Source organism: Equus przewalskii, chromosome 15, assembly GCF_037783145.1.
Source record: "Equus przewalskii isolate Varuska chromosome 15, EquPr2, whole genome shotgun sequence".
In the NCBI taxonomy this organism is placed as follows: Eukaryota; Metazoa; Chordata; class Mammalia; order Perissodactyla; family Equidae; genus Equus; species Equus przewalskii.
The window spans coordinates 41,609,448-41,621,101 of record NC_091845.1 but is presented as its reverse complement, the minus strand read 5'-3'; the positions used below and the strand labels follow the sequence as shown (position 1 = coordinate 41,621,101).

The following is an 11,654-nucleotide window of genomic DNA, read 5'->3' as shown; positions in this document are numbered from 1 at the left end:
TACTGGACATGGGCAGAGCCTTGGGATAAGGGCTGAAGACTGAGTTTGAGGCCCCTGTTCCTCAGTGACCTTAGGAAGGGCACAACCCCTCGCTGGGCCTCAGTTCTTCATGAGTAAACAGGGGAGACAGATAAAAAGGTGGAAAAGGTTTTAGCTTTCAGGATATTCCTCTCCCCACGGCATTTAACACTAGAGAAGTGGAAACAGTACAAATGTTGGGTAGCGGGACATTGATTGAACAAGGTATTGTTGGGTTTCTATACAGTGTAATATCACACTACCTTTAACAATGACAACAATAACTGTAACACCCAGCATTTACTGGAGGCTTCTGCCGTGCAGGTGCCGTGATACTGTAGTTATACCCATTTTACAGACGAGGGATTGAAGCTCAGAGAGATTGAGTAGCCCCCTGAGAGCTCACAGCTGTCAATCTGAGCATGCCCCAGAAGTCTGTTTTAAGCTTTAATAACTTCAGAAGACATAAAGTATAAAGCAACAAATTTACAAGAAACAGGATTTGAAAGTTTAATTACTTAAATTTTCTTTGTGCTAATTTCGTTTTGTGGATTTTGTATAACTTTAACTTTTTTCAGTCAACTTTTCCCGTTTTCAGAGGGCGAAAAAGGAAATTTAAATAATTCAACTTTCAAACGGAGTTTCTTGTAAATTCGTAGCTTTATACTTCTGAGGTTACTGAAGCCTAAAACTGTACCAAGACTTTCGGGATACACTGTTATTCTAAGTCAGTTTGACTTCAGGGCCTGTGTGACAGTATTTGACAGTGTGTTTAGGGTGGGGTGAGGATCGAGGATGCTTGTGTTGGGTAGAAAGCTCTGGGAAAAAGCTATATGATAAGTAGCCTACAGAGAAATCTCAGCTGTATTCAACAGCCTGCAGAGAAGTGGAACCCACTTGGAGCAGTGGCCATCTCAGGCGACAATAGGGACACACATGACCGTATTCCCTCTCAGATTTCTTCAGTGGGCTTGCCCCACTTCTTGGATGGAAGGGTGATGAACTTTACAGGAAACAATGACACCCCTCCCCTCCTGGGCTGAGCCATCCCATCAAGGAGAGCCATCATGTTCTCAGCACTTCCATAATCCTTAGTTCACATAATCCTCCTATCAGCTCTATGATGGGAGTCTTGCCCTCTCCATTCCATAGATAAAGACATCAAAGCAGAGAAGAGTAATGGTTTGCCCAAGGCCACTGTCAGGCTCCCTAACCTCAGCCCAGTGCAGCAAGGCCTCTCTGACCCTATGTCCCAAGGGTGACCTCCCTGGCTGGTCAGTGTGGCTTTCCCTAGCCTGGTCCATGACAGATCGCATGAGGAAGTTGGTGGGGGTGGCGGGGTGGGGGGCGGCAAGAGCTACAGCAAGTGATTTGGGCTTTAGTGGACTTCCTCTTTGCCTGACCAGGGAAGCCTGGAAAGGATGGGGTGGCCCAGCATGCCCAGCCCTCAATCTTTACTACCTACTGTCAAGGGTCTCCTCGATAAGTCCATTGGGCCTGCCGTCCTTTGTCAATAGCTCTCCCATTTCCCTGCCTGCCCTATCGTCACACAGCCCTGACACCTATGGGTGTCCACAGCTGGCCCTCTGCTCTCTGCAGCAAACTGTCTTGGTCCTTGCTCTTCTATGCACCTCCAGGCAAGATCCCCATGAGGCTCTGGATCTACAGGGTCTCCAGTTCTGAGGGCAGGCCCAAGGCCCAAAGCACCCCAGCCTGAGCAGGTCTCCACCTGTGTCCTTGGTGATGAGGAATACAGCGGCCCAACACCTGGGCTGTTTCTCCAGCACTCAGCAGGCAGGAGATGAATAGTAATGGAAGGAGGGAAAGGAGAGATGTGGGAGGATGGACCAGAGCAGTCTCCCCACCCTAGGCCTCCCCACTCCTGCTTCAAAGTCCTCCCCGGGCCTCCACAGCTCCTCAGATCCTCTCTCCCTCTATCCCTAGGTTGGCAAGGCTTACCCTGGAATGAGGACCAGAGTGCAATGAGGGCCAGCTTCAGTGTGAGGTCAGGGTCAGGGCTCAGACTGGGGCAGAGGCTGAGGGTCAGCCAGGATCAGAAAATGGTCCTCCAGTCCTTCCAGGGGGAACCCACCCTGTCCTGCCGGCTGCAGATACTGGCTCCTTCAGGAACCTTCCATAGCACCTGCAGCTGGCGACTCTGACCATATCATTCCTCTCCCCACCCCCCAGCTCTGGTGTCCAAGGTGATCAGAGCTGCCTCTGGGCAGGAAGCCAGCCCAGAAAGCCCAGGATATCCCTGAGCGCCTGTCACCATGGCGACCTGCCTGCCATGGCCCCCACCCCCACCCCAACCTGGGTCCAGCATGGTTTTTCAAATCCAGAACGTCAGAATGGGAAGGGCCTCCTAGATGAGCAGATTCCGGCCCCTCCCCTTGTCCCAGACGGAGAAACTGAGGCCCCAGTGGGGAAGGGAGGGTGGGACCTGTTGTTCAAGGACCTGACCCCAGCCTGTCCTCCCTCCCCCGCACTCCCACCCCTATGTCGGACCAGGTTGGGTTAGGGGAGGAGGGCAGTCTGGAGTCTGATCTCCCGGGAGCGGGGCGGGCCCTCCACCCACCGTGATGTGGGTGCGAGCAGCACAGAAACCAGACACCGACGATGAATAAATGATGCCCGCTCGCAGCCTGCGACCAGATCGCCACCGCCGAGCGCCGGCTGGCCAGCGGGCAGTCACAGAGCCACCCCTGCCGGCGGCCTCCCTCCGCTCCCCGACCTGCGGCCGAGGCCTGGCGGCGCGAAGATGGCGGGGCGGCGGCGAGGCGCGGGGCCCCTCTGGGCGCTGGGCGGCGCCGCGCTGGGGGTTTGCCTCGCGGGGGTCGCCGGGCAGCTGGTGGAGGTGAGGCGGGGCGGCGCGGAGGGGCGCGGGGTGGTGTCATCGTCCAGGCAGAGGGTGGGGGGCTCCTTTCTGACCGGGAGCCGGCTTTTTCCCCTCCTCTTGCCTTAGGAGACCTGGCTTAATGGGGTGACACAGCCCTGCCCCGAGCGCTTCTAGGCTGTGAGGGAGACAGCCCCCAATGGTCTGACGGGAGGGCACTACCCCTGATTTCAGGAGTATTAGCCTGATAGGGGAGACTGGCTCTGATTTTAGGGATCCCCAGTCTCCCTGAGAATACAGCCTTGCCCTGTCTGCTGTGGGACGCTCAGCCCCAGTCCTCTAGTCTTTGGTCTGATGGGGGCAGGGAGGGCATAGTCCTTGGTTTCAGCGACCTCTAGTCTCAGAGGGGAGATGTAGGCCCTAATCTTAGGGTGTGCTGGTGTGCTGGAAGAAACAGCTTCTGCCTCCAGAGATCCTGCAGGGTCCCCTGTCTAAAGGGGGAGACACAACCTTGGGAAGGAGGTGAGGGCATTCCACGCTGGAGGGTGGGGGCAGGAGGATGAGGAGCCCCTTTATGGAGCAGCCATGTGTTGAGTCTGACTCCATGCGGAGCACTGGGTCCTGGAGGGGAGGGGCAGGCAGGGCAGGACCCAGGGACTCGGAGGACTTACTCGGTCTGGTGGTAACGGGGAGCTAGCAAAGGTTTCTGAGCAGAGTCATGATGGGTCCTGGTTTGGAAGGAGGAGAAAAATTGGAAGAGGTACATAGTTGGGAGAACTGGGAGGAGCTGCTGAGATAGCCCAGGAAGAGGTGAGGAGGATGGCTGAGGTGGTTGGCCAGGAGCTTGGCTGGGCCAGGAAGGGCTGAGAGGGCAAGGGTGGGGACATCTGCAGCCTCTCTGGTCTCTCTGGACCCCATTCCTGCTGAGCCAGGAAGGGGAGCCAAAGAGGCAGACAGGACCCAGAATTCTGGAGCATGAGGCCAGAGGGAGTAGGCCCCAGAGGTGAGCCAGGGAGGAGTAGGGGATGGAGCCTGTGCAGGCAGGGGTGGAGTGGAGAGAGCAGAGGAAGAGAAGTGCAAGAGACAGGAGGCACCCAGGAGAACCCTTGAGGGACAGGTGGTAGGGGACAGGATGGGAGATGGAGGACAGACCCATACTGGGGGTCTGAGGGACATGGGAAGACAGCCCTGCACCCCAATGCTAGCCTGTCCCTGCTGCTGACCAGGGGGTGTGATTAGAAGGCTGGGCTGGAGTCAGATGTCAGCTCCAGTGTCCCTGTAAGGGGAGCCAGGCTGGCTTGAGCCCCATGGAATGTACTTGGGCCCCTCACCAGCTGCCCTGAGGCCTCGGGTGCAGAAACTCAGTTGGCCTGGGTATAGGAGAAGCCTGAGGGTGGGGGTCGAGTCAATTCTGAGCCAAGGACTCTTCCCCCCCAGTACCCAGGAGCATGTCTTCTCCCAGCTCATCAAGGGAAATTGCATTTGGACTCCATCTGCCTGCCAGCTGCCTACAGCCTGAGCAAGGGCCTGGCCAAGCCCAGGGGATCGAGGGAAGCACCAGAAAGATGGGCAGGGCAGAGTTCACACCCCCCACTACCCCAGCCCCTACAGGCACCACCCTCCATCTGGCTGGAAGGCTCTGATGCAGGCCAGGACCTCCAAGCTTCAGAGTTCAGACCCCAAGCAGTACCCACCACAAGGAGATGCCTGACTATTACCTGTTACCTGTTACCCTCCACCCAAGATCCCTATTGGGGTGAGAGCACAGGCTCAATTCCACCCAGAACAAAGCTGGAACAAGAATGTGTCAGGAGTGAGCTCTCAGCTGCCCAGGCTCAGAATCTGAGATCCTTACTCTGGCCCTCCAAGTCTTCCAGTCATACCACCCAGCCAGGCCAACACACTAAGCCTTAGAATCAGGGCCCAAACCCTGGCCCTGACACTACGGAGGTGTGCCCAACCACACCCACATGTACTCCAACCACACGTGTTGCCCCATACCCACAAATGTGTGCCCATTCCCATATGTGTGCTCCAATCCCATATGTATGCCCCAGCCCCACACACGTTCCCTGAACCTACACATGTGCCTGACCCCACACGCATGTTCCTCAACCCCATATACATGTGTCTGACCCCACAAATGGATCCAGGCCACTGGGATGATGCCGAAGAGCCGTGTCTTCTTGTTAATTTTACGACTCAGGTTGGGTAGAGAGAGCTTCCCAAATAGCCCTGGAAACACCTCACTCAAGTTACTAATGAAGAGAGTGGGGCCCAGAGAAAAGAAGGCTCCCACCCCAGTTCACCCTGGTGAGGAGAAAAAAACTGGGGAATCATGTACCCACCCCAGGAGCACAGACCCTCTGGGTTCCCTGGGGCAGGCTCCTGATCCTTTCTGAGCGTCCCCAACATAGACTGAAGGGGGCTCTTCATTAGATAAGGAGTACCTGGCTTGTGGCAGGTGCCCAGTCCACGCTTATGGAAAGACTGGATGGATGGTCAGTTGGGCTGTGGGTTATCTTTCCTGCCCAGAGAGCCAGAAGAGACTCCTCATGTCGGTCCTTATGTGGTTAATGAAGGGATAATGTATTGCACAAATGCCCCAGGGTCCTCTCTCCCTCCAAGCACTAACCCTCATCCACACCCCTCTGCGAAACTCGGTGACAGAGATGAATCATATCTCTCTTAGCCTTGCAGGTCAGGGACAAGTCTTGCTCAGAATCCCCAGAGTAGGGGGCCATGTCCACTCAGACTCCAGGGCAGGGCCATGTCCCATAGACCCCCAGGGTGGAGCCACGTCCCTTCAGGTCCTCAGGGCAGGGTGGTGTCCCAGGCTGTGCTGTGCTCTGCTCAGCCTTGCTCCAGCCATGCTTACATCTTTTGGCCTCCAGGTGTCGCTGCTGTGTTGCAGACAAACTATCTAGTCCTGTCCTGTGAGGACTCTGGCCTAGCCTTCTCGTCAGAGGTGGTGACTCCGGTAGGACATGCAACTGTTGAGGCACCTGGTGTGGGTCCTGGCCAGGCAGGAGAGCCACAGGGCACTGACTCCGGCTCCACACCCCACCCCACCACACTGAGGGTAGCAAGAGCCAAGTTCCCCAGGGCAGCACAGGCCTTGCCTTGTCTCTGGCCTTGGTCCTGAGACCCCATCTGCTTTTGTGGGGCCAGGACTGGAGTGAAGGAGAGGCCTGCAGGCTGCCTGCAGGGGCCTTGAACCTGATTGCCCCTCCGGGCCTCAGTTTCCCCAAGCATCAAGCACCCTCACCCTCCAATCCCCAGCTCCACAGTTCTGAGGCTCTGCTCTCTTCTCTTGTTCTAAGTCTGGAACTTCCTAAGGTCTAGGGTGTTGGCTGTGAATGTATAAGACACTTGATTCTAGGAGATTCTGAAATGCTTGAGCTGAGTCCTTGCTGAGACCTGGGCCTCTCTTGGCCCAGTCCCAACCCCCGGCCTCTGCCTGGCTCACTCCCCTCTTTCCCGACTCACAGCCCAGCACGGCCCCGCCCAAGCCCAAGCCGCCCCCGCTGACCAAGGAGACCGTGGTGTTCTGGGACATGCGCCTGTGGCACGTGGTGGGCATCTTCTCGCTCTTCGTGCTGTCCATCAGTGAGTAGCTGCTCCCTGCCCTCCCCACCACACCACAGCGGGAGCACAGCACCCCCCTGCCCCAGCACTACCCCCAGGGGCTCAGAGCAGCAATTCCGGGCAGTGCAAGCAAGCCAGGCGCCCACAGGAGGCCCGCTGTGGTTTCTGGCACCTCTTGATCCACACAAAGTCCCTGTGGAGGGCTGACAGGCCAGTGGTGACCTGAAGTTTCAATTCTGCCCAACCGGGGAAGCAGCCACATGGCAATTATGGTAATTACAGGGGACTCCACTGAACCAGGACAGGACGTGTCATTTTTCCCTATCGCTGGCCTCCTGATGCTTTTCCGGCAGTTTGGCCAGCTTAAAGGGCCCACACCCAGGGGCCCCACCAAGGCCACCCTTAGTTGCGGCTCAGCCCAGAGGCTCCCCAGACACCTAGCAGATGTGATTCCCAGGCTGCAAACCTTGCCTTGTCAAATACTATTTCCCTGGAACGACTCACACCCACCTCCATTAAAAACAGGAGACCCTTTCCTCCCCTGGCACTGGGAGCTGCTTGATGCAAAGTTGCAAAAGAAATGGGCTTGGCATGTTCCCTTCAGTCGTCCTTCTGGAGGTGGGGGGGTCTGAGGTTGGGGAAAGAGGTCAGGGAAATGCCAGCTGGGTGGGCAAGGCCACCATGGCACAAAGCAGAGTCTGACAGAAGTTCCTACAAGGTCGGGTAGGGGGGTTGGGGGATGCAGGCAGAGAAAGGAAAGAAAACCCACTCGCCCTGCAAAGGCTTCAGAGAGGAGGGGTCCTCTGAGTGCAGTTCTGAGGGAAGATGGGTGGGGTTTTGGCAGGTGGGCTACTGGGAGGGCATTCCAGGCAGAGGGGATGGTGTGCGCAGAGGTGGGAGGAAACAGCCTCCACACAAGCTCTCAGATAACCCCTAGAGGACAGTTACTGAGCACACCTTGGGCTGGGGGCTAAAGCGGCATTTAAGTTCTAGCCAGAGCTGTCCTGGGATGAGGTCCCTGGAGGGCAGGGCTGACCGCAAAGGGCCATCCACATGTGGGGGCTCCAAGGGAGAGAAGCACACCTGATTTTCACGTGCTTCTCCTGGCACCGGAAGTGCCCTCCCAAGGGAAAATATCCACCTCGTACCATCATTTCTTCACAGCTCCAGTGGGAGCAGGATCTGAGCAAGAGGCTACTCAGGCCTCTCTATGGAGGTCCCACAGACAGACAGGTGTGGCTGCAGCCTCAGCCCAGGTGTCAAGAGAGGGGCACAACCCTCAGCACCAAGAGGCAGGGTTGGGTGGGGGCATCTGCTCTGCAGGGGCCATAGAAACAATCTGGGGTGCAGATCCAGGAGCAGCTCTGGGGGGCCCCAGGAGTAGAGCTGAGAGCACTGTGGGGCCTCGAAACACGCAATGGCCTCTCTCAGGCTCTGCTCAGCCTCAGATGGTGGAGGTGCCTGAGGCCACATGAGAAAATTGCAGTATCAGAGCCAAGGAGGCACTTGGACATCAACCACACAGAACAACCCCTATTCCTAACCCCATTTCCTAGAAGAGGGCAAGGGCTAGTCCCACAGGCCTCAGAGCAGCAGGTCAGCACCTACTGCCCTCCATGCAGAGCTCTAGGGAGTAGGGATGACACAGCTCCATCTCCTGGGCAGGAAATATCTTTCCTGCTTCCCAGTCCGCTTGGGCCTAGGCAGTGCAGCTCTAGGGGAGCATCACCCCCAGAGCCTTGTGGAGAGGCTGGGGTTGGAATAGGGTGCCTCTGGGGGATCTCCTTCAGCCCAGGGACTCATATCCCAAGCCCCTGCCTGGGCCCTGGAACTCGATCCAAGACACTTTGTTTCTCTCCTTCTTTGAAGGGAAGCAACCAGGCCAGGCTGGGTAGGACAAGCCTGGAATGAGGGGCTGTGTTTGAGCCCCACTCTGGCTGCCAATAGCTGCCCTCTGAGCTCTCTTCTTTGTGGATAGCCTGAATGGGCATGGTCCTGAGGAGGTGCCTGGTGGCTGGCTGGAAGGGGTGGCCCAAGCCAGTAGGGTCAGGGTGGGGGACCAACCTTGAGCCTCAGGCATACACACAGAGATCCGGAGAAGACCAGAACCAGCTCTTTGGCTAAGTAAGGCATGCTGTCTACTCAGGTCTACCCGTGGACAGCCATGTACAGTCAGACCTACTGCTGAGGTTCTGGTGCAGTGCTCCCCAGCTCCCCCATCCATTCATTCAGGAGTCCAGTCCCGTCCTCAGCAGCAAAGGCTTTGAGACCATCTCATCCATTCATTCATTTTTTTCTTTCATTCTGTGAGTCTGGGTGAGACTCAGTAGGGCCACAATATTTGGTTTAAGAGGTTGCACAAGATGACCCCAGAGGGTTCTCCAGCCCAGGCCACATAGGTCTGATCCATCTTCCCCAAAATAGGCCTGGCTTGTCCTGCCTGGCCCTCCTGTCCCCAGGAGTCTGCCAGGAAGCTATGTCTGGTCATCTGATTTATAATAGGAAGCAGCTCCATCCCCTTCCCTGAGGCTGGGGCCAAGGTGGTCAGACTGTGGGGGCCTTAGAAAAATAAACTCAGTCCGTCTGGGTCCTGGCAGCCCTGCTCTGCCATGCCCATCACTAGACAGGCCAGCTCCATGCTCTGGCCCAGCTTGCGTGGGTGCAGCTGCCCTCAGCTGGAAAATGGCTCCTGGAATAACTTGGTCTGAGGTGAACGCCCCAGGGCAAGGTCTGTGCCCTCTCACCGGTTCTTGCAGCCAGGAGGAGCCCAGGCTTGTCCTCAGGGAGGTTGAGGAGGATGCAGCCATGTCCTCCAGTGTCTGAAGCAGCTCTGGTCCTGCTCTCAGGAGCCTGGGGAGGAAAAACTAGGATGCACTAGGAGCCCAGAGGCTTGCATGGAAGCACAGGACAGTCTCCAAGAAGTTGGAGCTGGAGCCATAGGGCAGCCCTCTGCCCTGCCCTCTGGGAACTCTCAGTCTAGTCAGAAGGACCCTCAGGACCAGGGCCAGCGATGGGGCTAATGCAAAATGAAAACATGAGACCCATTGTTCAAAAATTATTACGAATTTCAAGATAGTGACAGCAGAGTATTAAACCAAGCACAAGGCCCTTCTAAGAGGGGGCCCTGTGTGACTGTACGAAGCCAGCCCCGCTTAGGAAAGATAGCTTGGAAATCCCAGAGCCCACAGGGGTTTTGTCAAGATGTGGAGCCTCCTGCTGCAGTCTCTGGGTAAGACACACATAGGTAGGCAGAGGCAGGCCTAAAGTTGGGTACCACTCCTGAGGTGTCCAAGCTCCGGCCCCGGCCAAGCCTGCTCTGTCCCTGCTACAGTTATCACTCTGTGCTGTGTCTTCAATTGCCGCGTGCCACGGACCCGGAAGGAGATTGAAGCCCGGTACCTGCAGCGAAAGGCAGCCAAGATGTACACGGACAAACTGGAGACTGTGCCACCCCTCAACGAGCTCACAGAAATCCCTGGAGGTGAGCAGGCCCGAGCCCCCAGCCCCACCACCATCCAACCTTGCTGAGCCAACCAGCTCCTCAGCCCTGCTGCCCAGTGTCCTTCCTCCCAGCCCCCTGTAGCAGGTTCAGGGGGACCCAGCCCTGTTTCTGGAGACGAGAGCACAGAAACGGGTCAGAGAGAGGCAGGTAAAACAAGGAGCTATTCTGCAGGTGGGAGAGGTTTGGAATGAGTGAAGGGCTGGCATGGGAGGCTCTGCTGCAGGCCCTGGGACCCTGTCTTCCTCCTGCCACGCATCTCTTTCCTCTCCCCCACAGAGGACAAGAAGAAGAAGAAGAAGGACAGCGTGGACACAGTGGCTATCAAGGTAGAGGAGGATGAGAAGAACGAGGCCAAGAAGAAGAAAGGAGAGAAATGAGGAGAGCGTCCTGGAGGTGGAGCTGGGGTTGGCAGGCCCTGGGGCTCAAGTCCTGGCCAGGATCCAGGCACCTTAGACTCCAAGCTCATCCATGGACCATAGAGGTTGCAGAACATCTTCTCCCTGCTCAGAAGGGGAGCTGGGGTCCATGGCCACGTCCTTATGGCCCATTGGGGCAGGGACAAGACTGCACCAGCTGTCTGACCTCCCAGCCTGGACTCCACTATTTTCACCCCATCCACATGGCCACTCAGCAACACTGGTCTTGGGCCACTGTCCTGCAGATCCAGAGCAGCCTCACACCTACCCAGGCATGCCTCTGTCCCACTCCTTCTGCCAGGAACAGCAGTGGCTAAAGGAGTAACAGGATGTGGGTTCCCTTCTGGAAGGGGATGGCTGAACTGGATAGGCTAAGGTATAAGGTCATCCCCAGGCTGGTCACTAGGAGAGAGAGGGTCACTGGAGGGGGTTGTGGCAGCAGGAGGTTCTCGGATTTGGCTAGAGAGCAGCCCTGGTGGGGAGCCATGCTCCAAGCCTGGCATGGGTTCTTGCTGAAGTGGGTGAGCAGAGGTGGCCCAGAAGCAGGAGAACCCCAGTGCAGCAGATACCAAGCTCAGGCAATGGGGTGCGCTTGTTTTACACATTGTGATGGGGCTGAAGCTGCCAGGGGGTGAGGCCCAGGGCTCGGGGCTGGGGGCTGCAGGCATGCAGAGGACGAGGCCAGCAGGCCAGAGGAAGACAGCGCCCCTTCTTGGGAATCCAGGGAATATTTGAGAAGCCAAGAGGGACCTTGGGCTGCCCTGGTAGCCCTTCCTATGCTCAGCTGTGGGGGCCACAGGGCCCTAGGGGATCACCACAGCAGGCAGTTAGGGCTTGAGGCAGCAGCCAGCCTTCTACCTGCTGAATATAACAGCAGGCAGTGCCTCTTCCGCCATTCTCAACTGTGTTGCCTAAAGGAAGCGCGGCTGGCCAGAAGCAAACGCCACCTGAGGACTGCCTCCTTGGGGATGGGAGATGCAGAGGGGTTTCCAGATGGCAGTGAATGTCAGCTGAGGCGCCCAGACCTGGGCCTAGAGACTGAGGAGACACCAGAGAAGGTTTCTGAGCCAGGGGAGGTGCTGGAAAAGCTCACGCTGCCTCTGCAGCCTGCAAAGATGTGTAAATAAAGCTGAGTGCCTTCTCCTACCCGAGTGCCTGCTGCCTGCTCGTACCTGAGTGACCTGAGACGACCCTCAGCCTGCCACCATCCCTCAGCATTTATATGGAGGGTGATGCAGCAATCCGTGACAGGTGGTGCAGGCCAGGTTGAAGTTCCCTCCCTGACTTTTCTCCC

At 57.1% G+C, this 11,654-nt stretch overlaps 1 protein-coding gene across 1 annotated transcript; it reads left to right on the top strand.

Annotated features, from left to right (window-relative positions):
* Positions 1–2,367: 2,367 nt before the first annotated feature.
* On the top strand, positions 2,368–11,506 carry TMIE (transmembrane inner ear). The gene is made up of 4 exons (XM_070577134.1): positions 2,368–2,875; positions 6,346–6,463; positions 9,774–9,923; positions 10,221–11,506. Exons 1-4 carry the CDS (start codon positions 2,780–2,782, stop codon positions 10,319–10,321), a joined length of 465 nt encoding a protein of 154 aa, XP_070433235.1. The 5' UTR covers positions 2,368–2,779; the 3' UTR covers positions 10,322–11,506.
* Positions 11,507–11,654: the final 148 nt, after the last annotated feature.

What these genes read in the sequence shown, in the direction of transcription:
- TMIE (XM_070577134.1), top strand. Translation starts at nt 2,780, where the DNA reads ATGGCGGGGCGGCGGCGAGGCGCGGGGCCCCTCTGGGCGCTGGGCGGC. An exon ending in TCGCCGGGCAGCTGGTGGAG is followed by an intron (nt 2,876 to 6,345) that starts GTGAGGCGGGGC and finishes CCCGACTCACAG; the next exon opens with CCCAGCACGGCCCCGCCCAA. An exon ending in GCTCTTCGTGCTGTCCATCA is followed by an intron (nt 6,464 to 9,773) that starts GTGAGTAGCTGC and finishes TCCCTGCTACAG; the next exon opens with TTATCACTCTGTGCTGTGTC.